This window comes from Suillus plorans (assembly GCF_016647745.1).
Source record: "Suillus plorans strain S12 chromosome Unknown HD556scaffold_12, whole genome shotgun sequence".
NCBI lineage: Eukaryota > Fungi > Basidiomycota > Agaricomycetes > Boletales > Suillaceae > Suillus > Suillus plorans.
In genome coordinates this window covers 52,953-79,684 of record NW_024537396.1, presented here as the reverse complement: position 1 = coordinate 79,684, position 26,732 = coordinate 52,953, and the positions used below count along the sequence as shown (strand labels likewise).

The following is a 26,732-nucleotide window of genomic DNA, read 5'->3' as shown; positions in this document are numbered from 1 at the left end:
CAGTTGCCGTACACGTGCCGAAATAACATACACGAAGTTACAACGATGTTTTTTTTATTCGCGGTATTCATCATACATGATATAGTTATAAATACCGACATCTAGTTATACAGCCCGACCTATTCTTGGGTGTGAATATCGTGAGGAGTTAGTTACTGTGATACAAAGAACCTTAGTTCCGAGGAATATAAGGAAAGACTGGGTGATTATGACCTGAGGCCGGCCTCAGGACGTTGAAATGAAGTACGGAGACGGAAATGAAATCATCCATGCAATGGTCTTTGAGCGAATGAAATAGTCATGTGGGGGAAAAGTGGGCGTGTGTCGAGAGTGCTTACGGTCCCAGGACACCGATAATAGCACCAACCATAATGCCAACCATAACGAGAAAGATCAGGAGTGCCCAAGCGGATTTTTTAGCCCACTTGACCTCAGCATCTCTCATGATCCGGACCAACTCCTGGCGCTCATCCTCAGGCTTCGTTGGCTCAAAGTCAGCAGGGGCCTCGAGTGGCAAGAACAGAATGAATGCTCCAAGTACCCAGAAAGGTGGGAAGACTGTGAGATTCGATTAGATAAATATAATAGGTGCAGAGCAGATGCAATACTCACAAAATCCACGTTTGAATAGATACATAGCAAGCGTCACAGGCTCTGCAGGAGCGGAGCTGTATGCTGGAGGCTCAGTGGCATCTGTATATGGAGGAGGCGCGTCTCCATCCAAAGCCATGGGAATGCGACTAGGAGTGGCATAAGAGTCATGGCGACTCTCGCGAGTCGCACGAGTGCGAGTGACCCCGAAAAAGACATCCATGGGATCTGTGGTATCGTCATTCTGCTGAGGTGTATGCGTAGAGGTAGCAGCAGAATGAGCTGCCTGGATGGCAGTAGGAAGAGTGAAGGAGGCCTGTGCACCAGTCACAGTTTGTGCCTCAAGATCAATGTCAACCGAGGATAGAGAAGTCTTGCGCCAGTTGCCAAAGACAGTGGAGATTCTGGAAGAGGTAGACATTTTAAAGCTCGTGGTTGAGAAAGATTCTTCGAGTGATAGAGGTAGGTTTCGTGGGGCTGTCAGAAGGCGTGGCGGGGCTGGTTTGTTGGGATGATAGGACGAACATGGCCCTAGATATATAGCGAGAGTTGAATACGACGAAAGAAGGCAATCGAGAGAGCAATTGCCTGCGGACCAACAAAAGAAGCCAGAAAAAAATGCGCCGAGGAAATTCGCGCTGGAAAATTGACTTATTTAGTAATTGCCATTGGCATGTTTTCCAGCACGTTTGGACCCACGAGGATATATAAGTGCGGCGCAAACGCATCAAGCGAGGTTTTCAACACTGACATCGGATATACATTTGCATTCTGCTTTCTTCCGCATAATTTGTCTGCAGCACGTTGAGTATAATTAGGATCAGAGAAGTGGGTAACGAGCCCAACGATCAATGAATCCTTGTGCTCAAAGTAGAAAATTACCTGAAATGGTAAATTTTGTAAGCAATCCCATTGCTCTCGATCAATGATTTAACTTCTTAACTCTGCCTCGTGTTGATTTTTGATTGATTGTCGATTTCGCTTGCGGCAATGGACAGCATCTTCGCCCACTGCCCATCGTGAAAGGCTCAATTACAATACATCTATGCTGTAACAGCCTTATACGACCATGCACAAGCCACAGTTGCTTGCCACTTCACTTTTACTTCCGTAGCCTATCCACGCTAGAGCGCTAACACTGAGTATCGTGAACATATGTTGGGAGCCCCCACGATCATGACGGGCTCGCACAAGACTGCAAACCGCAAGGACGAGCACATGTACAATAAATATTAGCTAATAATTGGTATATCTAAGGCACCAAAGATGGCAATAAATAAATGAAATTTCTACATACATTAAGCACCGCCCAGTGCTGCGCTTAAGAAAACAACTAAAAGAACAGCCTTCCGCCTCAAGGGAGAAGCCCCGCCACTCCGCATCCAGGAGCAGAATCCAATATCGCCTATCAATTGTGGGAAGAAAACGTGGACTGTACATCGATCCTGGTGGTAAGGACGGCGAGGCTTGGGCCATCGTCCTGAGCAGGGATGGAGAAAATGCCAGCATCGAAAGTCTGGTGCAGGTTAAGCATCAACCGACAAATGAGAGTCACAGAAATGCTACACGTCATATTTAATATCAATCCGTGCGTATCACACCAACCACTTACCAGCCAGTAAATGTGCAAAAAGTCCCTCTCATGCCAACCTTGCCAATTGTCAGGAACACTGAAGCTAAATACAAGGTGAGCGATTTGTATGCTCACCGAACCGGACTGATACAAGTTGTGAGCATTCCATGATATCGTCAATATTCGCTCAGCGACTCACGTAGTACGACAGGATGTTCGGTATATTGGTCAGTGTCATCGCTCTGGAATAGGGATTAGAATCACTCAAATCACTATCTCGTCAGCAACCTCACCCAAAAAACATCACACCTGGATTCGGTTGATTCAGTGATTACAATATCAATACAGATACAATGAAAGATTCACCATCGTGAAACATGGTATCGATGATATTTTCCCTGGAGAATGCAAACAGCCACAGCAAGCCTCTAATTTTGCAATACCTGTGCACTGTGAGTATGAAGATGAATAAATCGAAGATAAACTCGGCCACATATGCCAGTCCAATTCCTGCAATCAGATAAGGTCATGACATCGAGCTGTATGTAAATGTGACTTAAAAATCACTGACGGATGGCTCTGTAACAACTTTTGAGCAAGCACACAGAATGAGGATGAGGACGACATACACTGTTTTTGAAAATGTTTCATCGCAGCCAATTCCTGGCACAATGACCAAATCGTCTGAATATTGTCCAAATGTATTCGCCTAGAAACGATTAGTAGACTCCGGAATCCAAAGATCTACGGAGACGTACACAACACACTCCCGCAAGAGAAACCATGACGATTACCATCCAAGCAAGCAGGCGCTTGCTACAGCAATAAAGAGCATATGTGCGCATAGCCATTGTGACTATAATTTTACCATGTATCATGATGTGAATTTCTCGCAACAAACCTGTACTCACTGCAAACGATTATTCCCTGGAGGAAAAGAGCCAGTTCCCTGTATAGCGAATAATTCCGACAGCTAAGCTTTTACTAAGCAAAACAACATGTTCAAGAACCAGAGCGAACCACACCTCTACATAAGTTGTGAGCATGCCAGTTCAGTACACGCATAATGAAATGACAGAACCTCATCTGAAATCATAGGCTGAAAATCCACGATTAAGCTGGAGATACTGGCGAGCAGAGCGGTATAACGATTGAGCAGGAATAACATCGCCGACAGGGTTTTCGGACGACGCCAAATAAAATCGATTTCTTCTGGTAGGGTCACCATATGGTCGTATATCAGGATACCTAGAATATCGTGTTATCATCCTGATACAGAAGAAAATAAGGTTGAGTACTGTTTCCCGCCAGGATGATATACATGTTGAACAGCCTGTAAATGTTCAGTCGCCGTCAGGACACACACTGAATCTATGTGTGTATCACTCACACTTGCTGCATTTCCGAGTTAGTAACGTCCATCGCGACGAGGCAAAATTCAACAGAATAAAGGCGTTGAGAATGTGATCTGTTATATACAAGCCAAATACTGCCCGTAATGAGATTAGCCCTCGACTCCAAAATCAAGTTTTAGACTTAATATAGTGTTGTACTATACATTCCTGTAGATGTTTCATGTGGGCCCGGTGTTGGCCCGTTCAACCGACGAGATTCAATGATGGGCTGTGCGGTTACAGGGCTTCTTCAAGTTGAGAACGAGGAACATGATCACCATCGTGATCAAGGGGTATCCGAAAAGAAGAGTTAGCAGCGTATAGTACTTGCTTCAGAAAGTTGATGGCACCACCTTGATGCAAGTCTCGAGATAGCTGGTGCACGTCGTCGCTGTAAGGATCGTATATATCCTCTACGCCCCGATCACGACTTCAAAAAGAAGACCGTGACGCCCAAAGTCATCCACGTGATTCAGTAATGCGAAGAGCATCCGAGGGGCCGAGGCCCGATCACGCCGTCCTTTCCTACCTTGTGCTCAGATTCCACGATCTCCTTGCTTTGATCTTCACCATATGCTCCATATGCTCGTTCTGGCCCAGTCAACTATCCGAAAACATATATATACAGCCCATGCACACTCATCTACAGCAGAATCTCATACATTGGTTCCCCGCTCAAAAGCACACCCGAACGCTCCAAAGGAGGTCTCCGTCTCATCTTGTTACCCTTCACGCTATCTACCTAAAACGTCTCATAACTACGTCGATCTGTTCAAACCTTCTATCATCTTCGCCTGTCTCATAACAATTCGATCTGTGCTCAATCCCCTTCGAACTCATAGTCGGCCTTACATCGTTAAGTGACTCTAAAATAGGGAATCAACGGGGACAGGATTCCCTCGTTGAAAGGCTTGATTACAGTTTCATTTGATTACGGACGACTATATGATAATTAGCACGATGAACATACAGATTACGCGAGATTCGACTACAAGAACAGCTTTTCACTCCTACCAAGTATCTCCGCCACTTCACATCCAGAAATAGAATCCAATGCCAGCCTAACAATGGTGAGAGGAAATTGCGGACTGTAGGTTGACCCTAGTTGTGAGGACAGCGAGGCTGGGACCTTCGTCCTGGGAAGGGATGGAGAGAATGCCAGCGTCCATAGATTTGTGGAGGTTAAGCATCAGTCGAGAGACGAGAGTAACGGACAAGCTGGATGTCATGTCATAAATAACATCAATTGCTTATTGCATCAACCACTCACCAGCTAGTCAATGTGGAAAGACTGCCTCTAATGTCAACCTTGCCAATCGTCAGGAAATAGTAAACCTGAATATGAGATCCGGCTGTATATGCTCACTGAAGCAGACTGATTCAAGCTGTAAGCGGTTTGTGACGCCATCGATGTTCATTCGTTCACTCACGTAGTACGTCATGGTGTTCGGTACGTTGACAAGCACCATGGCTCTGAGGGCATGCGGATGATCAAATCAGAACCACTTGAATCATGATCCCAAGTAGTAACTTCACCCGAAATACATCGCACCTGCATTTAATTGTGTCAGCGTGCACAATTCAGATGCAGTAGAAAATTCACCATCGTGAAATATGATATCAATGACATCTCTCCTGGCGACTAGAGAGAACCGCAGCAAGCGTCTAGTTTTGAAAATCCTGTACACTACCAGAATGAAGATCAATGATTGGAATATCATGTCTGCCACCCATGCCAACCCAAGACCTGTAATTGGACTCGAATAAGATTGTGACATCGAGTTACATGCAAATTAGCCTTGGAATTCACTGACGGGCGGCTCTACAACAACGTTTGAATAGGCACACAGAAGGGTGAAGAGGATGGCGTACGTCGCTGCTGTAAAAGTTTCATAGCAGCCAACTCCAGGCAAAAGGACCGTATCGCCTGAAAATTGTCCAAAACTTCCCGCCTAGAAACCATCAGTATAAGAGTGTAAAATTCTACGTGAAGACGCACAGAAACTGCTATCGCAATAATAATCATTATGCCTGTCAACCAAGTAAGCAGGCGCTTGCTGCCACCGTAGAGAGCATAAGTGCGAATGATCATTATAACTTCAATTCTCAGTATATGAAGTTCTCGCAATAGTGAATTTTTACTCACAGCAAACAACCACTGCTTGGAAAATGACAGATAATTCTCTGAATAGTGCATACCCCAAACAGCTAAATCTTTGTTGAGCAATATTCAAGAACCAGAGTGAAACACACCTCTATAGAGAAATAAGTTGTGAGCCTGACAGTTTAGTATACACACGATGAAATCATAGAACCTCATAAGAAAGCGGCGAATCACTCATAGCTATATTGGTGATATTGACGAGCAGAGCGGGATAGCGATTGAGCAGAAATAACATTGCAGACAGAGATTTCGGACGACGCCAAATGAAAGCGATTTCTTCTGGTAGGGTTGCCATATGGTCGTATATCAGGATACCTAGAACAACGAGTTATCGTCCTAAGACCAAAGATAAAGCTAAGCTTCATTACTGTTTCCCGCCAGAACGGTGTACGTGCGAAATAATCTGTAAATATTCAGTCGCTATCAGCTGGTCAGGATGCATGATCAAATTACGTGCGCATCACTCACATTGCCTGCGCTTCCGAATTATCCATCAGTACGATGAGCCAGAATGCGACAGAAGACTTTGTTTGAGAGTGTGAAACGGTCTGTTATATGCCAACCGTGGCCCGTGACTGCGATAGTACAAGCCTGCAATCAAACACTTCCAAGAAACTGGCAAATCGACGACTTTATATGATGCTGGAGCTGCGTGTTGCTCCATCAACACATCACTGATCATAGCCACCATGACAATCGACGGGGATCAAAAAGTGAAATTGGCGGAGATACGGTATACTTCATTTTCGCAAAAGGGCGTAGATGCATCTGTAAGCAATTAGTAGCTATCAGGATACATGGCCATGCATCAGCATTTCAAGTAGTGTGTTACTACTGGCCTCGCGTTTGATCGATCTTCGCCATTAGAAGATAAATGCCATTTAATTATGTGCTGCAACACAGGAATAATGCCATCATGGAGATCGAGCATCACGCTGGGCCAAGATCCAGGTCGGAATAGTCACTGCTTGTCTTGAAGGAGTCATACGAAAGAACAGCAACTCGGTGTTGATGGCAACTTGGAACTCTGCTCCGACTCCGTGAGAGTAGAGCGAGCGGCTGTGCAGCACGTGGCTTCCGGCCACTCACTCACACAGCGAGGAGGGCATGTAGGAATTAATGGCCGGACTGCGAAGACTGCGCATACTCCGCGCCAAAGTCTGGGGATCGGATAGTTCCGGGCGGTCCTTGCAACTACACTAACGGTCTACGTCATGCACCATGGGCGGCGCCCGCCCCCATCACACACGTGGCATCCTGGCATCTATTTCAACCACCATCTCGTCATCATTGTCAGCTTGCTATCGCGGTTCCAGTCACCTGGAGGGAGGACATGGCGGCAGCCGTACCGCATGCAATAGAGCCGAGGAAGTAGTAGACAGAGATGCAGGCGTGAGGGACTTGTAGGGATAGGAAGAGATTGAGGTAAAGATCCTGGTGTGGCAGGCAAGTGGGATAGAGGTTGGGCAGGATGATAGTGACATCGTACGGGGCCTTGACAGACTCCCTGAATCCGAGCAACCACACTGACCAGACATAAGTCTACATCCAGTTTGCGTGAATATTACGCAGACTGGCCAAATCCTGCACTTTCTGCACACAGCGCCCATGCTACACTCCAGCAAGCTCCGGTGCGCCTGCCGCAAAATCACGGTGAGTTCTGATGGCTCATATTCTTGTGTGCGTCCGATGCAATGAATGCAATTCCGGCGGGGACGCCGGCCATGAGTAGAAAGTCTCTCGAAACCGCTCTCTCAAGCTTACTCGTGTAAGAACTTCACCATTGCGAACTCTTGTCAGGTTTCTCGCCAGAGAACCTGATAAGGGGAGGAATCATCCACCAAGTTACGTTGATACCTTCTGCCAGTAGCGAGCGAAAGCGCTGTCCTTACCAACACCTGCCGCTGTGCGCATGTGGATTCTCGCACTTTCGTGAACGCTGACACCTTGCTACTTTTGTTACGAATTCCTGTCTGTTCATCTAGCCTGGGCGGCTCTTTTGATTTAGGGATCTGACTCAGGTTGCATCGCATTTACTCCTATTGATGTGCTCACCTCGGCCCACTTTGTGAGATATTTTCACTTACTATTTGCTTGTAATTGTGTGCAAGAGAAGTACCTATGAATAGAACACTGATTGCGGACATTATAAACGTAACCTTCATGAATCTACGATCATCTAATCTCTGCGATTGAATTGCATATCGATAAGAATCATAAGTACTGGTTTTCTCACAACGTATACAAGTTATTCGTAACGAATAAAAGTAGTATTCTTCTTTCTCCGAACCTTTCTACATTAGTCGCATGTCTTACAGTGTACCGCTAGCGGCGATCTTGATCTCGGCCTTAGGCTTGCCAGTGTCAGTCCCGTACTTCTCAATCGTCTTCACAAGCTCAAGGCCCTCGATGACCTCACCTGATGTATAAGTTAGTTCTAGTCGACAGCTGCTCGATGAAGATTCTTACCGAACACTACGTGAGCACCGTCGAGCCAGCTAGTGACGATGGTGGTAATGAAGAACTGCGAGCCGTTGGTGTTCTTGCCTGCGTTTGCCATGGACAAAAGTCCAGGCTTAGTGTGCTTTAATTGGAAGTTTTCATCTATAATATCACGATTAGATGGGCTGTATTCCGAGTACCACTATGACCCTCACCAGCAAACTTCTCGCCGTAGATGGACTTGCCACCAGTTCCGTTGCCCCTGGTGAAGTCACCACCCTGAAGCATGAAGGATGGGATGATACGATGGAAGCCAGAGCCAGCATATCCGTAACCATTTTGGCCAGTGCACAACTCGCGGAAATTTCTTGCAGTCTTTGGTACAACGTCATCAAAGAGTCTGAAAACAATGCGCCCAGCATTGTTACCGTTGATGGTGATGTCGAACTATAAAATCAGATAGGTCAGATATAAATCCCTCATCGCGAATAACGCCGATATGACACTCACGTAAACGTTGGCCATGATGGATAAGAGAGAGACTTGAGATTGGAGGTTTGCGGGAGCTTGCTCTGATAAAAGGGAAAGTCGGACGATGCCGATCTGAGTCGGAGATGATCATCGGATCTCGGAAGTGATTATCTGCCACCGTGCGTGGGGAGATTTTTCCGAGGCAGTTCCGTGATCACAAACGGTCAGCCGCCACAAGCCGCGGCCTGTGCCATCCAATTTGAATCGTAATCACTGGCCCCTATAAGTATTCGTATACGCGCGTCATCGATCTAGCTGCTGAATATTCGACTGAAGAATCCAAATTTCGGTAGCTCTGCCTCATCTTTGTATCTGATTATAATCCTGCCGTCCCGAGACACAACCTTGAGCTCGTCCCCATTCCAATCATTGCCAAACAATCGATGCGAAACGTCACCGGTGTCACCGACGAAATATCGCCGCGTATGCTCAACAGTGCTTAACATGGTGCTCTGTTGCATAAGGTCGTCGGAAAGCTTTGTACTTTGCCTGGTGGTCAGGAGAAGCGAACCGTGGAATGACCGAGGTAGAAGGACGGTTACTCGTCCATCGCGTGAATAAATGTCCAACAGGAATGGTGCAATGACCTTGACTGTATTCTAGAGCGCATCAGGCGGTGCAATATTTGCAATGATCAATACTCACAATCTTGGCCGTGATGCTTCCATCGTCGGAACTTAGCGAGAGCGTAGTGCGCCTACCACTCCTAGGAGTAGCTTCCTCTTGACCGACCAACCAAATATCAGCATCGATACTCCCGTCCTTTGTGCGAAGGAACAGATTTTTCCTTTCCTGATCTGTTTCTCCAGTATTCAATGGAGGAAGCAGATTGAGGGGTATTTCCATTCGAGGGTCGATCACATAACAGCCTCGTATAGGTTTATCCTTGAGTACAAGTGAAAGAAAATTGGTAGGTTTGGAAGGAGGCTGAAACTCCGTGGAACCTGAGCTTGATGTGTGCTGCACGTGTGTTGAATATGCTGGAGGTGGTGCATCCTGAAGACAGCAGTCAACGATAACGGCAATGTCTGGAAGATATCTCATCAACGAACATCCATGGCGTTGTTCGCCGCCTCTGTTTGATCTTTCCCGGCCTCTTCCACCTCGGCACACTCATCCTGGAGCTGCTTCTCTAAGATGATCATCGAGGACTAGTGGTGGTGCAAGTAAAGATGTCAAAGATTATTAGGTGAGTTCGCAAATGAAAGGAGGGAATACTGCGGCGCTCTCTCCAGGTACTGCGGCTGCGTACTGCGGCATTAAATGATTGAGGCAAAAAAAAGCAGGCAGCTGTTGGTCCATTGACGCCACATACATGCATATCATGGGTACTGATTGTAAGTTGCACACCCCGAAGTAGTGTAATTAACATTCAGGCACCTGTATCAAAACTTGAATGTCGCTTGCGGAAAAGAATTCCTTTTTGCACGTTTCTAGCGCCTTGTACAAGCGCTGTCTCTGTTATCTGAAGTCGGGAACGTTCCAAGACTCAAAAGGAAATCATTGGAGGCAGAGGGGTGCCGGTGACTGCGCACATGCATGCGGTAGTCAAAGTGACATTGATAGGGATGATTAAAGAGGAGACGCTAAATGATCCGGCGGAGTCGGGACTGGAAAATGGCCGAAGTACTTACTACCACCCGAATAACCGACTGAAAAGACCTCCTTTGGTCGTATCATCTGTACTAGTATGCTCTTCAACATATTTTATCCAGATCTTTCCATGTTCTGCTTCTACCCGCACTTCATCCCCAGGCCAATCACTGTCACCAACCGTAGACAAGTCTCCAACAAAATATCTGCGAGTCAAATCTACTTGACTGAGATGTGTGCAGTTCTTGGAGAGAGCATCAGCGAGTGAGACAGAGCCGTGCCTGGTCGTTAGAAGAAGGAGACCATTGAAAGAGCGCGGAACAGTAACATTCACACCGCCGTTCTTGGCGGAAATGGTTAACAAGAAAGGCTCAGCCCCGTGAATAGTATGCTAGCATTCTGATCAATGCGGAACTATGGCAATCGAATAGACGACATACAACCCGTGCAGTAACAGAACCATTGTCAGAGCTAATGTCGAGTATCGTGCGTTTTGTGGATTTCTTGGAATCGAAGGGTTGGGCGACTCGAGCACCGAGCAGCCATATGTCTGCATTGACAGATCCATGTGTCGAGTGCAGGGATAGATTCTTTCTGTCTGCCTCGCTCTCTTCTGGAGACAGGGGTGGAAGAAGAGAGGTGGGGATGGTCATGCCAGGGTCTATGACGTACTCCCCCTTGATAGAGCTATTATCATTGAAGAGATGCAAGTAATTCGTTGGTTTGGACTTGAATGTGGGCTGAAGAGGAGTGCTAGAAGAAGATGCACCCGCGATTGCATTTTGGTCCGAGGTGCTGTTATAATATGAAGGAGGCTGTAAGTAAGGTCAGTAAACTAGGACAGCAGAGGTAGAAAGATTTGACGCACTGCTTCTCCAGGAAGCTCACCCTCAGTTTCTGGGGGAGCTTTGGGTTCAGAGGAGGTTGGATCTGTCACGGTAGAGTCCTGTGAAGGGATGATCATTCTGCGATGTAGGTATTGCAAGTTGAGATCAGCTGGTTTTAAAGGTTCTTGCTCTAGAGTCTACATATGAGAACTTCAGCTTGTGAAGTTCCCGCTGCAATTAAAGCTGCGGCTGCGCCCTACAGGCTTAAGTAATGAAAGGCTGGGCACTGATTGCTGCCGGACAGCCAGTAACTTAAGGCAGGTCATAACCATCTTTGACAGTCTATTGTGCCTCAGGCGGGCACCTGTACCGGGTGGCACAGACTAGGTCTGGCAAGCAGAGACTATCCAGAACATCTCTCGCATTGGAGAGAATATGAGAGCACCACCGCTGCTCAACAGGAGCTCTAACCGTGTTACATGTGTGATGAACGTGAAATCATGCAGACTAGAATGGTCAACCACAGGTAGAATCACCCGTGATAGGACGTGCCACATTGTCAAGTTCTGATCACCTACAGATCGCGCAAAGGATTAAAATCATGAGCTTGGATGTCATATATGCATATGAATATCGACCATTGCAGGACGAAGAAATTTTACATATGAACCCGTACTTAGGTATGCATGCAAATCCATACTCCGTGGCGCCTTCACATCGTAACAGACAATCAGAAAGTAGAAGGACGATGAGCGACAAATGTCGCAGCAGATTTGCCAACACGGTGGGGAAGAGGGAACTTGAGGTTGGGGGTAAGGAGCTGCTTGATGTAGGGGCGGCGGACATCATCAGTCTTAGCGATCTCAACGACGCGGAGGATCTGAGGAAATACAGATATCAACATGATGAAAGATGGGAAAATGACAGGCCATACGTGGATCGACCGGAAGCGGGCACGATGCCTGGCAGCCATGTCCTGGTAAAGGCTTTTGACTGCATCAGCACGGGAGAGGTCACGGAACTCCTTGTACATGTTGTGGGTTCCCGATCGCGAGTCGTAACGGAGCCAGATACCGAAGTTCTTGACCTTCAGAGGTTTTGCCTCATGTATCTGTAACACAGGTCATATAGACCGTTAGCAATCCCGTTCCGCCTGCCACTTGAACGGCTGCAAGGGATACACACAACGTTGACACCAATGATTTCACCACTGGCTTTCTTGACCTTCTTCAATTGCCTAGGTGGATGTTACATTACGCCTGAAAAAAACTTTGCAGGCTAGCGTACCTGAGGAAATACCAGAACCGAGATTTTGCAACAACTTCATTAGGAGCAAAGATGCGCATGCGATAGATTTTGGGGTTGGGCTCATTGGTGGTAGGTAAGTGACGTCCGACGACTTGGAATTCTTTGAGGCCCATCTAGGTGCAGAACATATCAGTACACATCCAGACAGGAAGAGTGACATCCATCAAAAGAAACAGGTTTTCTAGGTTGTTTTCCTCGATGGAACTCTCTATATGCATGTTAACGTCGTAAATGAGTTGCTTACTTTGAGATTGTCTTGTTCTTGAGGCGTTGACGTTGGCGAGGATGGCGAAACCACTATCTACACCAAGGTTTGAGGTAGTTGTTTGTCAATGTTTGTGGCTGTGGCAAATCACGAAGCCTGTTCTCCAATACGAACTCGAAGATCTAATATTCGAGATCTATCGCATGCAGATTCTTCATAATGATGAAGAGGATGTAGTATAAATTGTACCATTACAAAGTGCAGAATGATCAGAAAATGCAGATCTACTCGACACTCATTGCAGTATCCATCATCTCGGTGACGCGATTGGCACTGGCCCCAGCCTGCTGACTCGGTCGCGAAGAGAAAACGATATCTTTCAAAACCTGAGATATCAAACCATGTTGAGCCTCTGCGGCGATTTTGATACTACAAAAACATAAGCTTGGCTGTACTACACAAAAATAGAGACCTACCTATCCTTCACACCCTTTGCGAGTTGATTGTCTTCTTTCTTCTTTTCTTCCTTCTGCAACAAACACGTATGAATATTTAGTGCACAGACAGTTGAAGTATAATCTACTTTGGGTGCACTTGATGCCTTCTCCTCCTGTCCCTTCATTGCTGGCAAAGGCGCCCGCGTACTGGACACTGTAGCCTGAGCCTTGGAGAGTTTCTGATGCAGATCTACGATCTGTGACACTGCATACGCCCGATTCTGTACACGTGGGATATGAGAGAACAATTGAAGCTAGTAAAAGCCTCTCACCGAAATCAAAGGGCTCTGGCTAAGTGTGTTGACCCAGTACTTGTTCCACAGCAGACCGAGCAGTTCAGTGTCCAAGCTCGATTTGAACACCTCTACGTCTAGTGGGTAGTACTGGTTCGCGTGCACACCAAAGTCTTCAATTTTGCTCAGGGGAATGGATTGGTATTCGGAAGCGGATACGTTAGGAGGCGTGTAATTCGATGGGTACGTGCGGAAGGCACCAATGTCGACTTTGCCAGCAGAGATCGTGCGATTTGGGTCAATCTATCGCATTGAGGGTCAGACCAGCAATCGAGCCGGAACATGATGATGGACGCACCACGACGGCCACGAAAGGATCCTGGAACTGCTGGTTGTTCATTTGGGTGTCCACATCTATTCCCGAAAGCCAGCACCCATAGCCTGGATGTGAGTGGTACCAGCCAATAGCATTCTCCAATCTTTTGGCCTAAGGGGAGTGAGCGCAAGTTGTCTAGAAGGTTTGATTACATACCTTCTCGCTCTCCGAGATATACTTTACCATGTACTCATTTGCCTCATTCGCAGCATTAACACGCGTCTCCGTGCCCTGCACAGGAAGTGCAAAGGAGTCCATGATGACCAGCGAGTTGCCCATCACCTTGCCTTGCATGAGTCCCATGATCTCATGTGGCACTCCTGATCGTGCATGAATGACCTGCAGAAGAAACAACGTCAGATTGCCCGTTGAAACTTCAGCTGTTGAAGCTTTCCATCTTTATCAAGGCGACTGCTGAGATCTTGCATGATTTGAAGTATTGTGGACTATCAGAGAAGTCAATGAGGCCTGCTCAAGTGATATGGGGTCGCCGACATACTCCTTGTCCCATGGTGCCTCCCGGTTTATCCGCTTATTAGCTTCGACATCAAAGGCATATATCTCATCTTGAGGCGAAACTTCAAATACGTCGTTTGCTAGCGAGAAGGTCTTGAACGCGGTGCTAGAAGTCATATGTGGTGGTAGATGACAAGGGGCCACATGATTTGTGGCGGAGGCAGATTCCAAAATGTACAGTGCAAATAGTAATAACTTAGTAATATTGACGTCGTGCATAGGCGAATCAGACACGAACATATGAGTGATCTCCTACTAGCCATGCAATACTAGTCAACGTTTTGGGAATAATAACCATCTAATGCCTTCGTACAACATCCGAATGTTTATAGGAGACATCTCCGTATCATCTGAGAGTAATTCTCCTCTCGTCCTTTCTATCGAAAGCCGAATGTTAGTATTGGCTAGCCCCAGCTAGTAGCCACAAACTAACTCTCCGCTTCAACTGCAGCTCTCCGCTCCTTCTTCTCCCTCAACTGACGCTCCATTTCTTCGAACGCGTTGAGGACGATATCGTGCCTCTTTTGTGTAGCTGGTGTATTGGTTCGAACGCGGTCTGGCCACTCGGATTCTGGTATTGAAAGAGCGGAAAGCGACGAGCGCAAGGCCACGATCGACTCTTTGTAAGCTTCCAGAGATTCTTCGTAAAGGTCATAGACACAAATTGCACATCCTGACATGCAACATTCTTGCCTTATGTCAGACACTGGAAGTTAGCTTTGGTGGAAAATTTACCTTCATCTGAAGGTGGTATGGGTTCCTTGGGGATCACAAAGCCCGCGATGGTATTTGAAATATTTTGTGCACCATGGAGCGAAGAGGATATCGATGAAGGCGACCTGGCCTTGAATGCATCCTCGACGTCCTGAGAAATCTCGGATATCTGCTTCATGATAGCATTCCCCCGAAGAGTATTTTCTAGTCTGCGGTAGCGTTCAGTAAGATTTTGTCCACCTCTACTTCGATTGTTCCAATAGTTTCGGGAGATGGATGGTATCGACAAAACAGTGTTAGACGAGCTTGTCGTATTTGTAGTCAATGAGTGTAAGCATGGTGTGCGAGTGCACGCAGATACTGCTATCCTCCACTGGCCAAGAGACAGCATGCATACTCCTGTCGTCTCGTGAACCGTCCTGCGTTAAATAACGAGCTTGCGAATCCTGGAGGTCTACTGGAGATGATGTTTATCGGATGACAAACGTTGGAACTTGGCTGCGCTGCACAGTGCGCTGAGTCAGCTCCCACACCCACATGACTCGGAATCCCCTAAGTCAACTTTGCATCGTTTTTCTTTTACGTGGAAACCAGAACAACTTGTGAAACGTGAGTCGTACTGGGTATTGAATTCTGAAGCCGCGTTCTATCAGTTTGGTGAGTCATCAGTACTCAGTCTCCGCTCGAAGAGTCAAGACGAAGCGCTCCGAACTTGTCGCGTCATTATTCGGGCCTACCTAGTACCGCAAGAAAACGCCGCGACGTTTTGTTCGCATAAATCGTCGTTGCCCCGAACTACCACATTTTTTGGCATATGCTGCTCCATCTGACTTTTACAATACATCACAGACTTCATTGCGGTGCGCGGGCCTGCACGAAGGAAGCTTGTCCTCAGTGATTTCTCTGAGCTCTGTCATAAATCTTAATGACGACGCTTCGCAGGTGATTTCACCAGAAATGAAAATCTGGGCAGCACGGCCTTCGGAATCACCGGTACTCTGGGATAGAAGTTTGACGGAGATCCCACTGAATTCACCGTTGTTGGAAAAAGTACCGGACTGGGAGGTGCGAGCATATGGTCTTCTTGCTCGTGGTGATTATCAAAGTCTGGGCAGGCACAGACCGCGCCTTTAAATCGTGCAGTCGCACAACAATGGATTTAGGGGGCTGACTACCAATATTAATGCCTCACAAGCAGGAAATTATTCCGGTATGTCATCAGGAATTAGCGGGATTCAGAATAGAAACAAGACAGTGTCAATATTACGACTGATGATGATTCTGATAGACCAGATTTCGAGTGTGATATTCCAATCATGGATCTGCACCCAAATCACGCGGCCGCGGCGTACTAACGAATGGTCATGTCACCCGTGGAGAAAGAATATCATCATCCTCGCTGCAAGTTGGATGATAGCAATATTGACTCCAGTGGCAAATTTAGTTGCTTCCGTCACAACTCCAATTCGTTGATCGACAAGGTTGTCGATGACGATGGTCGGTCTCCCCAACCGACCTCAAATTTCCTTCTCATTTCCGAATTTCCTGCCCCGGCGATTGCTTCTCGTCCGAGGTGGTCGTTTACGTCAAGAATAATGAGCCTAATATCTCACGCATGGAAGGGATCTAACGTTATGTCACCCATGTGCATGAGCTCTACTCCCCTGTAGACGATGATGGCGGAGGCGGAGGTCCGGTCAACGATTTGGTATCAATTACGTTTCATGTTACTTCCAAACCACCTTGAGTGGTCGTATCTATCAAACGGAGACGCGAGGATGATTTGTGCAACGAGCTGGATATACTGAAATCACACTGATCAGATCGTTCCCGGCGTTATCATTCTTTTTCATCTTATACCCAACATTCACCCCCTCCTAACAACTCACACAATTCCAGGACATACTGCTACTGCTTACAAGCAGGTCGGATTTCAGTGACGTTAGTGCGCACATTCTAATCTTCGATCGACGTGGATAGAGAGTCCAGACGAAGGCAGATTTTAACCTTCGTGCACATTCCTCCGTGAGGCTTCGATCTTCCAATGTGCCTACACGCTTTAAAACTCTCATCGATCAAGGAAAGACATCGCGCACACTCCTCCGTGAGGCTTCGATCTTCCAGTGTGCCTACACGCTTTAAAACTCTCATCGATCAAGGAAAGACATCGTGTACTTGGAAATCTACCAGATATTTTAATAGTCAGGGTGACTCGATAGGCTCAACGAGTGGCATGTCCGAGGAGAGGATCAGATTTGAATTGTCTGCCTATCATCGCTGCCACAACAGTGAACGAGGTTCTATATGGGCTCTGGAAGGGCTATGCATGTCCGGAGACTGCGATCAAATATTCTGTGACCACGCAACTGAGACAACAAGAACCTTTTGTGCTATCATTTTGGGGCACGGCGAGTAAATTCTACTGCCAGATCGGCAAAGGGTGTTCTCCATTTGGTCAGTCTTCCCAGTACTTTCTTCTCAGAACATGGTAACGAGTGGACCCTGGTGTGGACAAGCGCCCATGAAGCATGCAAGATTTTGCTTTGACAAGAACTTAGGGCAAGACTATGAACCATACTGCTTTCCTATGTCTAAGTAAATCTCCATCCTCGTTCTCGATATACTAGTTGTCGAAGATACGATGGCTAGGGATGTCGATGAGGCCGCGAGTTATGTTAGCTCACGTCGATTTTGGACCCTATTGAACCTACCAATGAGGTGGAGACCTTCATCAAGCTACACGATTGGCCCGCCAGAACTGGTGTATGAAATTCATACCCGTCCGTAGCTCCATCATATTGCTGCCGGCTCATCGCCTAATTGAAGTCCGACAGATTGGCGCGTACGATAAGATTTCAATTTATTCTGTTTCGTGGCTTTTAGAGCGCCTTTGGAATCTGGATCTGGGGATTGACTACTGCGTACATCATACACCATCATCAGCTTTTGTCTAATCTATGTATGAGTCTCGATGCTAATTAGGTCGCACATCTAAGCTAAGCAGAAGGAAATCTTCAAAGATGCTTCAACTATGCAAGCATATCGTGGACGCTGTGATCAAAGGACAATCGATACAAAAGAAGGAAAGGAACGAAAACTCGGAGTGCATGCTGCCGAAGGGCAAGCGCATGATGATGCCAAGGGTGGTGGGTCCTTGAATTGCGCAGGTCGCGACACCCACAGACAGGCCACGAGAATCATGATTGGCACCATAGTTGCCGCTGGGAGATCAGACACCCACAATGGTCACCATTGCTTTGATGGGCTTGAGTTGTGCATGGGTTACATTGTTGGGGGTGCTAGAGGACCGCATTATTGGAGCACCCAATGTCTGTAGAAACGTAAAGTTCAACGCGTATACTGCATTTTAAACGCGAATACGTACGAGGATGTCGCCATTCTGCAAGAGAGTTTGTTGTACTATTTGGATACCATTTACATATGTTCCATGTGTGGTGTTTTGATCTCGTATAAGTATCTGGAATGGATCTTTAGTGTCTGTTTGTCACATTGGAATACGCGTTCTCTAACCTGTTTATTTTGAAGCCAGATTTCAGCATGTGGTGATGAAATGGATATTGAGCCACCCGGGGTGAATGCTCCTGGTCCTAGGGGAATCCTGACATTGCCCGTGAACAATAGCCTGATGGCCTCGAAGGGACAACTGTCAGCCGTTGGGGACAGAGTGAGGCAAGGAGCAACGCAAAAGTTCATTTGGAGGAGAGGTGGCAAAGTCGAAGGTGGTGTTTGAACAAGATCGACTCATGCAATATATATATGTATGTGTTTGCGAACCGCAATCGAAAAAAGGGTGCAAGCCCTGAGGTACAGTCGACTACCGCCAGGTTATTATGGTTCTGGAATGATGCCTAACATAGGGATCAGACTCCCAAATGCGGTCTTCATATCGAGCCGCCCACGTTCCTTGATGTGGACGGAGTCCTAGAATGATCGAGGAACCAGAAAATGAAGATAAATACTAACGGTTAATTCAGTTTACGAGTTATTTGCGAGGTGGGGGATTGAATACGCGAGGTTCCGGAACTGCCTGGGTTGTGACTGTGATGAGTGACGGGGTGGGAAGTATGGTTCATTCCGCGACCTCGTGGCATCCAGCGCGTCGCCTCTCTGACTGCGCGTGCATTATAATGATCTGAGTCCTGATCACGGCCATTGTTTTAAAGAACCTCCTTCAAATGCAGCGAGAACTACGGCATTGGAGCTCGCATTCAGGAGGTGCTTCCGAATGGGAAGGTAAACCCTCTCGCGCTGGCCCCAATCGTCGACGTTTCGGCATCGATGTCCACATCATCTCAACAACTCGACGAAGAAGACGAAGAGGATGCTACCTAATGGCGACCGAGGGTCCGACACACCATCCGCAGCGATTCTTGCTAAAACCGCTAAGGCTATGGTACGATCAGCTATAATCCTCTATGCTTGTGGAGATCCCGATTGACATCCCCGGTTCCGAAGATCTCGTACCCCAAAAGGGCTCGGACGTGGTTAAATTGAACACGAGTTAGTGTGCATTCGCAGAGGATGTCCTAAGATGCTCGCTCTTCTGGGCAAGCAATGATATAATACAAACCAAGTATTAATAACCTGAATGACACGAGACACCGAGGAAGTTGTTCAATGATGACTAGATATGATTACTGGCCTAACGGTGGGCTCAACCTAACCAAAGGTGACGAGAGTGGCGTCGAAGTGTGCTAGCACCGGCTGGCGCAGAAGGTGTGACTTTACAAGATGACGTGACTGCGAGCTCCACTGTCACCAAGGTTTTGATTGGGTTTGAAACTTTGTCCTCTAGTAGGCAGCTAGCAGGTTCAGGTTCTGTTGGACAGAACGACTTTCAAGGTCTGGACTCTGCTACATCATGTCGTGTCCCGTAAGGTGGGTATTCCCCATGGAGAAATCAGAGGGTCAGTCATCTGCCGGCGGCAAAACAGCCACGGATCCGGGCGCAGCAAAAATTTTATGTTTCGCCAAACTTTTACCAATACTACTAAGCTTAAGCTTGCCGGCGGGAGAATGGTAGTGTTTCTCGGTGCCACGGGTGCCAAATCCTGACCAGCAAGCACTGATCTAGTTTCCCGGAGTCGAGATAGCAGTGTCGCCCCTGCCATTTTCACCCGATCATGACTTTTAGCCGAGGCGTAAATTTGTCAAGTCTGCCTGCAGTGTTCATAACTAAGCGCTAAGCTTTTTTTTAATGTTATCTGATGTAACCTCGGCCGTGCACGTACACTGCTGTTTGACTAATAACTATGTCTCAAGTCATTCACGTAGATAATGGTTTTTCATGGTACACTAACTGCCAAGTCGTTCAAATTCAGTTCCCTGAAGAGTGAAAAAGACTTGCTCAAATATCTTTAGTTTTTGAGGATGCCATAATGCGACGTTTGTTACTCAACGTCTTCCTCTCTCTTCGTTTTACTACATCCGAGCTTGCACAACGTATTCTCACTCGTGGAAGTCACAAGGTGGCTCGATCGTAATGAAGGGCCCAGCTTTGTAGGTAGGACAATTTGATCATCCATGTTGTGTATTAACTGCTTAATTTTCTCTCTACCTATCTGACAGGGCGTCGCGTGCTTGAGTTGTATTATTTGCTCTTCCTGCGTTCCATCACGCGGAATCAACATTAATATGGCTGTGAACTTCATTCTTGCGCTTTAGATACCTACCATTTGGGTGAATACGTCGCTCCTCGGCGGTCTCTGGTCCTATTATACGATTGGACCCCAACAGCTTCCCAAGGTGTGCTATGGACTCACGGAAATTTGAAAGGTTCACTCCCGGAAACGGCCAGCAGCTGCTGAATTGGAAAATCTGTTGACGGAAAACGCTGGCACCAGTCCGCAAGACGTGTGGATCTTTACAAAGTCACAGGGGAATATCTCCAATTTGTACGTTATCAGCCTCATGCTACACCACCCACAGTCACAACAACAAGACTGAAATTTAGTTTCTGCGACCATCCGTGCCGACACGTCAATTGGGTCAGGGTGGCTCATCGCTTGTTTCACACTCCCATTCTGCCGTATATCTTGCTGCCAGGGAGGGTTGAGGGTGTTCCCGCAGGATTCCATCAGAAGGCACTAGTCCTTTGTGAACGTATGAGTGACATGGATGTGAATCTGTTGGTTCAGGAACCTGTGTCGGATCGTAGCCCTGCGGATCTCGCCGAGGCTGTAGAGACTGTCCAGCCAAAGAAAGCTGCGTTAGTGTTCATTCCCGCTGGATCTTGCTTTCTCATTAATTTTCCCGTCGGGTGGTTAGTGTCCGAGTTTTCATATTTCTCATCCCAACTCATGTTCATTTTTCATATTGATTGCATTAATTGCAACGGCAGTCTATAAGCCATGCGCTAAGCAGGGTTATCTATGAGCCAAACTCGTGACGTTTGCGACTTGAACGGAAGTTTGTCAGAGGGAGGTACAAGCCTTAGTCAGTGACTGGCTGTAGCCGTTAATGCTTTCCCAATGCCGCCGGCCACATAGTGTCTGTGATAGTGATAAGTCCATTTTAGCTCTGATTATCTATTCCCTGCCAGATCCTCGTTGCAACCGCGTTGGCGTTATTGCTGTAAAGTTTCATGATCAACATCTGTGTAAGCTCTTTTGCTTCTCTACACGCTAAACTAATCATGTGGTGGGCTATTGGGGATCCCGAGCTTGTTTTTTTCTCGTTCACGACATCTCCATCTAGTATATCCCAGGCTAACGGCGATGTTGGAATAGGTAATCATGCGCAATGGTCACCTGCCCATCACACGGCTCCGCCCGCTGGTATAGCTTCTTCACATCCGTCGATCATCATGATCCGTCGCGCATGGTTTGATTGCCACAGGCTGGCTCCATTTTGCAGGTTTTCTATCAAACTGAGAGTGCACACGAGGCCGCGTTTATGCCGAGAGTCGCGCTTCAATCGAAACGAGGCTGGATCATCTCAGCAGTATAAGTACATAGTTGCATCCCTTCTTGGCCGTTTGTTGATCTTCTGCCAGCATGGATACCTCTGACACGAAGGCATTTACAGGCAACCAGCTCAGCGTTACCATGCAAGATGAATCGCGTAATGCGAGCCTTCTCTCAGACTTCTTCGCCCTATAATATTACTTCAGACATGAGTCGTGCATGCCTGCCCTACAGATATATCCGCAATAACGTTGTATTGGTGGATCTTGATAGCAAGTGAGTACTAGTCATGATAACGTGATCGGACAACTTTTCTTAGGACCCTGAATTCTATCTGCAGGTGTTTTCGCTCCAAGGGCCTTTGTGGGCGATTTGTCTCACAACAGTTATCATCAGCCTAAACGAAGAAAAACACAGATATAGGGAGAACGTGACACTGAATGTATGCTTTCCCCACATAGCATAACAACATAACTCATGTTTTTCTAAGCGACCTCGCCCCCTTATGTGATTTCCACTCGCGGGAGAAGTGCCAGTCTCGAACGAGTAAGTCGATTATCATTACACCCCACTGTCTGGATTTGGGTGAACACTCCACCTCTTGTTACGTGTTATTTTACATGATTGGTCTTCCCGCATCCGCCTATCCACACTGGTACATTGGGTTTCCCATCAACGTCCCCAGCAACTTGATTCAGCTTGTCCAGTACCTCAAACCCCGCTTTTAATTCTCCGAATGCCACATATTTGCTGTTCAACTTTGCAAGTTGCATCTCGTCATCCGTGAGCACAATGAAGAACTGGGAAGAATTCGTATTTTTGCCGGAGTTAGCCATCGCCAAAGTTCCTCTTCTCATCTTGATCTTCAAGCCATCCTTTTCATCGTTGAATTTGCCGCCATATATTGACTGGGTGAAATCAGAAAATTAATGAGTTATATTTCGAGTACGAACCTCACCGCCACTGCCATCGCCCCTTGTAACGTCGCCTCCCTGCGCCACGAAATCTTTCACAATGCGATGTATCGGACATCCCAAGTAATACAACTCTTTGTTACGTGCATTTTTACACTTTCCTTTCTCCCCTGTACACAGCGCAGTGAAATTGGTCGTCGTTTTTTTCAGAGAGGCCTCGGGGTTCAACTCAAAGACGAGGCGGCCGACACAAAGGGCCTCTGCGGGCATGAAGCGTAGTACATGCGATTTCTATCGACGATTAGAATATGGATGTCTTTGAATATGTTGGCAGTAGAGCAATCGGCAGAAATGCAAATACATCGATTTCTCTGAGCATTTCTTGTTGCTCTGATGATAGATGATGTGGATCGGATGGCAAGCCGTAAATTGCTGCATTATTAGCGAGGAAATTGCGAGTGGCAATAAATGCGGCTTCATCGAGTTTGTGCTGTTCTTCGTCTCCCATGAAAATATCGAGATAAACGGTGGAAGACATTTGCATAGAATTTGAGTGATTCAGATCCATTGTGCAAAGTTCACTCTTGCGTGACATCACACGTCACGGTGGCATTACCCACCAACCATTGCCGCAGCTCATGGCAGCAAGCGGTCAGAAGCGGCTCTCCACAATTCCCGCCTGTTTCACTCTGAAGCTGAGGACTGCTGCAAATTAGCATGGCTTCAGCGTACTACGAGTTTTACCGAGGGTCATCGTATGTTCCAACGGTTTACCTGATCGTTTGGCTGTTCACGGCTGCAGAATTGGAATGGCCCTGACAGACTCGCTGGACGAGCTTATCACAAGCGGCGCTATCACACCGCAATTGGCCATGAAAGTCCTTCAACAGGTATTTGTTGATTCAATGTCCGTCATGTCAATGAGCGTTGACCACGAGTTCTAACAGTTTGATAAGTCGCTCGCGGACACGATGGTCAAGCAGGTGAAAACCAAGACTACCCTCAAGGCTCGTTCGCTTCTGAGTTTTGAAATGAAAGACTTCTCACAGCTTTTATCCTTTTCTTTCAGGGCAACCTTCGGACATACCGTTTGTGCGATGATGTGTGGACATTCATCGTCAAGAACCCGTCTTTCAAGATGGAATCGAACGAAATGGTCTCAGCGGCTCGTATAAAAATAATCGCATGCAAGAATGGAGATGCCATTGAAGCAGGAAAGAAGTAGCCGAGGCATCTCTCACCGGTCGAACGTCCCTTATGGCAGTTACTTCATACTTATCCATACAATGTTGTACTACCTTTCCACGCTGTTGTTTCTGGTTGTCATGGATAGATAAGCAAATATCAGTTTCGGTTCCGATACAAAATCTTTTTAAAATCGTCGGTTGATTAACTAGGCTTAGGTCGTTGAGACTGGGGTACCGATAGTCTGAATGAACGATGATACGACTTTGGTAGATAAAGCAGAAAACTCGGAGGACATGAGGGGCCCCGTCACTCCGCCATCCCCAAGGGCCAAGCCTACAAAACCCACGTGGCCATATATGGGACTTTCCATCAGTTTCAGCTCATCCAACCTGTTGTTCCTGTCCCGCCTTTTCTCACCGTGAACACATCCACACTATCGTCCGTCATGACGCCTTCCGCATATTTAGCCCATTATCCGGAGCCACCAACGGACGCAGCTGTTGCTGATGCTCGCAGAGAGCTCCAGGCACAGCAAGAGCAGCTCTTAGCGCTCTCGGAAAAGATTACATCCGCGGAAGACGCCCTGGCTCAAATTGTCGTCGAGAGAAAGCGCGCTGTACGTGACCTACGACGCGAAAAGTTGTTGTTAGAGGAGAAGGTGATATATACAAAGGCGTATATCTCTCCTATACGCCGGTTGCCACACGAACTACTCCGCCATATCTTCCTTTTCAACTTCGATGATCATCCTTGCTGTGCTTGGGTGCTTGCATCTGTCTGCACGCTGTGGCGAAGACTCACGCTGTCAATGCCGAGGCTGTGGTCCAAGGTGAGATGATGCAATTCTTCGCCTTTCAGCTTGGTATTGCGTCATGGAAGATGGTATCGATATCCTCGTATGTGTGTGCGGTGGAGGCAGTTACTAGTTACTGCCCTCGTAGCTCGTTCTTGATCTCCTTTTCTCGTTCATGATGTTGACTCTTTCATGCTAGATAAGACTCGTGACAAATCAGAGCGCAACCGCCGATACCATACGGCTTTGGCTGGAACGTTCTGGAGACAAAGTCCCGCTCGATATCGAGATTTACTTGCGAGTAAACGGTGTGTCTAACGAGGGCTCATCGACCCGTACCCGACCTGCTTCACCTACGCCGTGGTTGCATCCGCCCAGTCCACCGCCTCATTATGTGATCCCACACCCTCCTGGAACAGCGATGCTCCTCCCACCCGCCCATACTCCTATCATTGTCCCGCAATCACCCTCGCATCACGATTCATGGGGGTCACCCCCTCCACCTTCTTCAAGAAATACCCCACAAGCTCAGCGGAACGCTCACTGGGGACATATTGCAATATTCTACCTTATCGAGCAAATGCACCGATGGCAACGGTTTGTCTTCAGGTTCGACAGGCAGTTTCCATCCATGTCCGCGCTGAAATCAATAGCTGGTACGTAACCATGCTCAAAACGATTCAATGTTATTTAATGGGAAAGTAATAGGCGACGCCCCCATACTTAGAGAATTTGAAATCTCTTGCGCTGAAACTATTTATGCGAGTGAATGGCCATGGATACCGAGTTCAAGTCCAGCAACTAGTATGGCTCTTGGCAAACTAGAGTCACTGATGTTACACCACGTTCCATTCAAATGGTCATCGCCGATATTCAAAACCAATCTACGGTCGCTTAATCTCCGTTCACTTCCATCGAATCATCTACCGTTGGATCGCATCATGCACATTATCGCCAGTAACCCAGATCTTGAATCGCTCACCTTATATTTTGCTGTTGCTCTGCCAGCTATTCTTCCCCTTGTCCAGACTTCGTTACCTCGGCTTCGTGAACTCACCTTTGGCGGTCACTACCACATGTCGCAACTAGCGGACTCGCTCGTGCTTCCCTCTTTAGAGATACTCAACCTCGATGTAGAAGCCCGTGATCCGATAGAAGACACCATTACCAATCTCCTACAACGCTCGAACAATCCACCGATTACTCGCCTCTCTGTCTCGTACGGCAGTACCTCGAGTTCGACGCTTTATTATGGCCCCGGCGGAGTCGTCATCTCATGGGGTTTCTTGACGGACCTAAACCATCTGCAATCGTTGAGCATAGGCGGGACGCCGCTCGAGCCATTTTTGTCAGCGCTCGGAATGCCCGACGAAGAACAGACCCACTGGGCGTGTCCGAATTTGACGACGGTGGCGATGAAAAGTTGTCATGCGCATTCTGATGGGATAGCGAAGCTGGTGCAGCTTGTGGAAGCTCGCAATCCAGAGTCGGGATCTGCGACGATGGTGAATGGAGTTATACCGACGAGACTGCAGCACCTGGAGTTGTATGATTGTGCGACACTGGGACAGGATGTGATAGAATGGCTGAAGAAGAGGGTAGATGAGGTTATTTGTACTGAGCCTTCTTCGTATGTAAGGTCTCCTTGAGGTTGCGTGAGCCGAACTTGTGTTGATACTATTTATTACGCAGGACTCGCGGCTCTAGCTGTTGTGGTTTAGTGGGATATTTTTGATTGTTGTACATACAGTGTTGTAATTCACTTGGAGTGTAAATGTATTTATTTTTTTGGTTCCGCCTTGTGTTTTCGTAATCATGACGAGATGTCGACGTACAGAAGCACCTGCAGGGATCGCAGCGACCGCACTGCACTTGGCAGTTGCTTGGCAGCGCCACGAAGATTAGTATGTGCCTGCTAGCTCCTTGCGCCGAATGATTTATTACCGT

General features: G+C 47.2%; 14 protein-coding genes across 14 annotated transcripts; 3 read left to right on the top strand and 11 right to left on the bottom strand.

The window, feature by feature from the left end:
- Window positions 1–219: 219 nt before the first annotated feature.
- HD556DRAFT_156169 (uncharacterized protein) lies at window positions 220–1,127 on the bottom strand. The gene is made up of 2 exons (XM_041309751.1): window positions 613–1,127; window positions 220–558 (listed from the first exon to the last, which is right to left on the bottom strand). The coding sequence occupies exons 1-2, from the start codon at window positions 1,010–1,012 to the stop codon at window positions 335–337; spliced, it is 624 nt and encodes a 207-aa protein (XP_041163386.1). The 5' UTR covers window positions 1,013–1,127; the 3' UTR covers window positions 220–334.
- A 610-nt stretch (window positions 1,128–1,737) lies between these two features.
- On the bottom strand, window positions 1,738–4,017 carry HD556DRAFT_1348428 (uncharacterized protein). Its single transcript, XM_041302311.1, has 14 exons — window positions 3,912–4,017; window positions 3,555–3,806; window positions 3,463–3,497; window positions 3,246–3,412; window positions 3,076–3,139; window positions 2,923–3,020; window positions 2,794–2,873; window positions 2,736–2,743; window positions 2,531–2,674; window positions 2,458–2,473; window positions 2,364–2,406; window positions 2,300–2,308; window positions 2,204–2,241; window positions 1,738–2,153 (listed from the first exon to the last, which is right to left on the bottom strand). The coding sequence occupies exons 2-14, from the start codon at window positions 3,584–3,586 to the stop codon at window positions 2,000–2,002; spliced, it is 888 nt and encodes a 295-aa protein (XP_041163385.1). The 5' UTR covers window positions 3,587–3,806; window positions 3,912–4,017; the 3' UTR covers window positions 1,738–1,999.
- A 503-nt stretch (window positions 4,018–4,520) lies between these two features.
- Window positions 4,521–5,987, bottom strand: HD556DRAFT_155966 (uncharacterized protein). Its single transcript, XM_041309750.1, has 11 exons — window positions 5,874–5,987; window positions 5,705–5,766; window positions 5,558–5,655; window positions 5,431–5,510; window positions 5,373–5,380; window positions 5,162–5,305; window positions 5,095–5,110; window positions 4,989–5,031; window positions 4,925–4,933; window positions 4,829–4,866; window positions 4,521–4,776 (listed from the first exon to the last, which is right to left on the bottom strand). The coding sequence occupies exons 1-11, from the start codon at window positions 5,876–5,878 to the stop codon at window positions 4,620–4,622; spliced, it is 660 nt and encodes a 219-aa protein (XP_041163384.1). The 5' UTR covers window positions 5,879–5,987; the 3' UTR covers window positions 4,521–4,619.
- A 1,907-nt stretch (window positions 5,988–7,894) lies between these two features.
- Window positions 7,895–8,996, bottom strand: HD556DRAFT_155568 (putative cyclophilin). Its single transcript, XM_041309749.1, has 4 exons — window positions 8,675–8,996; window positions 8,380–8,611; window positions 8,192–8,326; window positions 7,895–8,141 (listed from the first exon to the last, which is right to left on the bottom strand). The coding sequence occupies exons 1-4, from the start codon at window positions 8,687–8,689 to the stop codon at window positions 8,035–8,037; spliced, it is 489 nt and encodes a 162-aa protein (XP_041163383.1). The 5' UTR covers window positions 8,690–8,996; the 3' UTR covers window positions 7,895–8,034.
- HD556DRAFT_1348372 (uncharacterized protein) lies at window positions 8,750–10,245 on the bottom strand. Its single transcript, XM_041302310.1, has 4 exons — window positions 10,076–10,245; window positions 9,748–9,985; window positions 9,341–9,691; window positions 8,750–9,294 (listed from the first exon to the last, which is right to left on the bottom strand). Exons 2-4 carry the CDS (start codon window positions 9,838–9,840, stop codon window positions 8,947–8,949), a joined length of 792 nt encoding a protein of 263 aa, XP_041163382.1. The 5' UTR covers window positions 9,841–9,985; window positions 10,076–10,245; the 3' UTR covers window positions 8,750–8,946.
- Window positions 10,246–11,439, bottom strand: HD556DRAFT_1348371 (uncharacterized protein). Its single transcript, XM_041302309.1, has 3 exons — window positions 11,157–11,439; window positions 10,729–11,103; window positions 10,246–10,679 (listed from the first exon to the last, which is right to left on the bottom strand). Exons 1-3 carry the CDS (start codon window positions 11,250–11,252, stop codon window positions 10,329–10,331), a joined length of 822 nt encoding a protein of 273 aa, XP_041163381.1. The 5' UTR covers window positions 11,253–11,439; the 3' UTR covers window positions 10,246–10,328.
- A 406-nt stretch (window positions 11,440–11,845) lies between these two features.
- On the bottom strand, window positions 11,846–12,536 carry HD556DRAFT_1439896 (60S ribosomal protein L18A; the record flags this gene model as incomplete). The annotated part of the gene is made up of 4 exons (XM_041306024.1): window positions 11,846–11,995; window positions 12,050–12,226; window positions 12,301–12,352; window positions 12,403–12,536. 4 exons carry the CDS (start codon window positions 12,534–12,536, stop codon window positions 11,846–11,848), a joined length of 513 nt encoding a protein of 170 aa, XP_041163380.1.
- A 376-nt stretch (window positions 12,537–12,912) lies between these two features.
- On the bottom strand, window positions 12,913–14,367 carry HD556DRAFT_1439895 (JAB1/Mov34/MPN/PAD-1 ubiquitin protease-domain-containing protein; the record flags this gene model as incomplete). The annotated part of the gene is made up of 8 exons (XM_041306023.1): window positions 12,913–13,057; window positions 13,105–13,157; window positions 13,212–13,346; window positions 13,398–13,661; window positions 13,717–13,845; window positions 13,891–14,073; window positions 14,147–14,180; window positions 14,234–14,367. 8 exons carry the CDS (start codon window positions 14,365–14,367, stop codon window positions 12,913–12,915), a joined length of 1,077 nt encoding a protein of 358 aa, XP_041163379.1.
- A 311-nt stretch (window positions 14,368–14,678) lies between these two features.
- On the bottom strand, window positions 14,679–15,208 carry HD556DRAFT_1192134 (uncharacterized protein; the record flags this gene model as incomplete). The annotated part of the gene is made up of 2 exons (XM_041296196.1): window positions 14,679–14,938; window positions 14,986–15,208. Coding segments are annotated over 2 exons (483 nt in total), but the record flags the coding sequence as incomplete, so codon positions are not given.
- A 2,593-nt stretch (window positions 15,209–17,801) lies between these two features.
- HD556DRAFT_154362 (uncharacterized protein) lies at window positions 17,802–18,845 on the bottom strand. Its single transcript, XM_041309748.1, has 3 exons — window positions 18,496–18,845; window positions 18,350–18,442; window positions 17,802–18,295 (listed from the first exon to the last, which is right to left on the bottom strand). The coding sequence occupies exons 1-3, from the start codon at window positions 18,676–18,678 to the stop codon at window positions 18,194–18,196; spliced, it is 378 nt and encodes a 125-aa protein (XP_041163377.1). The 5' UTR covers window positions 18,679–18,845; the 3' UTR covers window positions 17,802–18,193.
- Window positions 18,846–20,978: 2,133 nt separating this feature from the next.
- Window positions 20,979–21,128, top strand: HD556DRAFT_1212587 (uncharacterized protein; the record flags this gene model as incomplete). Its single annotated transcript, XM_041296596.1, has 1 exon — window positions 20,979–21,128. A coding segment is annotated over one exon (150 nt), but the record flags the coding sequence as incomplete, so codon positions are not given.
- Window positions 21,129–22,501: 1,373 nt separating this feature from the next.
- HD556DRAFT_1305705 (cyclophilin-like domain-containing protein) lies at window positions 22,502–23,074 on the bottom strand (the record flags this gene model as incomplete). Its single annotated transcript, XM_041299820.1, has 2 exons — window positions 22,502–22,798; window positions 22,844–23,074. The coding sequence occupies 2 exons, from the start codon at window positions 23,072–23,074 to the stop codon at window positions 22,502–22,504; spliced, it is 528 nt and encodes a 175-aa protein (XP_041163375.1).
- Window positions 23,075–23,412: 338 nt separating this feature from the next.
- HD556DRAFT_1348257 (transcription initiation factor IIA, gamma subunit, helical domain-containing protein) lies at window positions 23,413–24,263 on the top strand. Its single transcript, XM_041302308.1, has 4 exons — window positions 23,413–23,559; window positions 23,607–23,694; window positions 23,752–23,811; window positions 23,874–24,263. The coding sequence occupies exons 1-4, from the start codon at window positions 23,522–23,524 to the stop codon at window positions 24,027–24,029; spliced, it is 342 nt and encodes a 113-aa protein (XP_041163374.1). The 5' UTR covers window positions 23,413–23,521; the 3' UTR covers window positions 24,030–24,263.
- HD556DRAFT_1348254 (uncharacterized protein) lies at window positions 24,264–26,591 on the top strand. The gene is made up of 3 exons (XM_041302307.1): window positions 24,264–24,821; window positions 24,985–25,441; window positions 25,494–26,591. Exons 1-3 carry the CDS (start codon window positions 24,438–24,440, stop codon window positions 26,432–26,434), a joined length of 1,782 nt encoding a protein of 593 aa, XP_041163373.1. The 5' UTR covers window positions 24,264–24,437; the 3' UTR covers window positions 26,435–26,591.
- The last annotated feature ends 141 nt before the right edge of the window (window positions 26,592–26,732 follow it).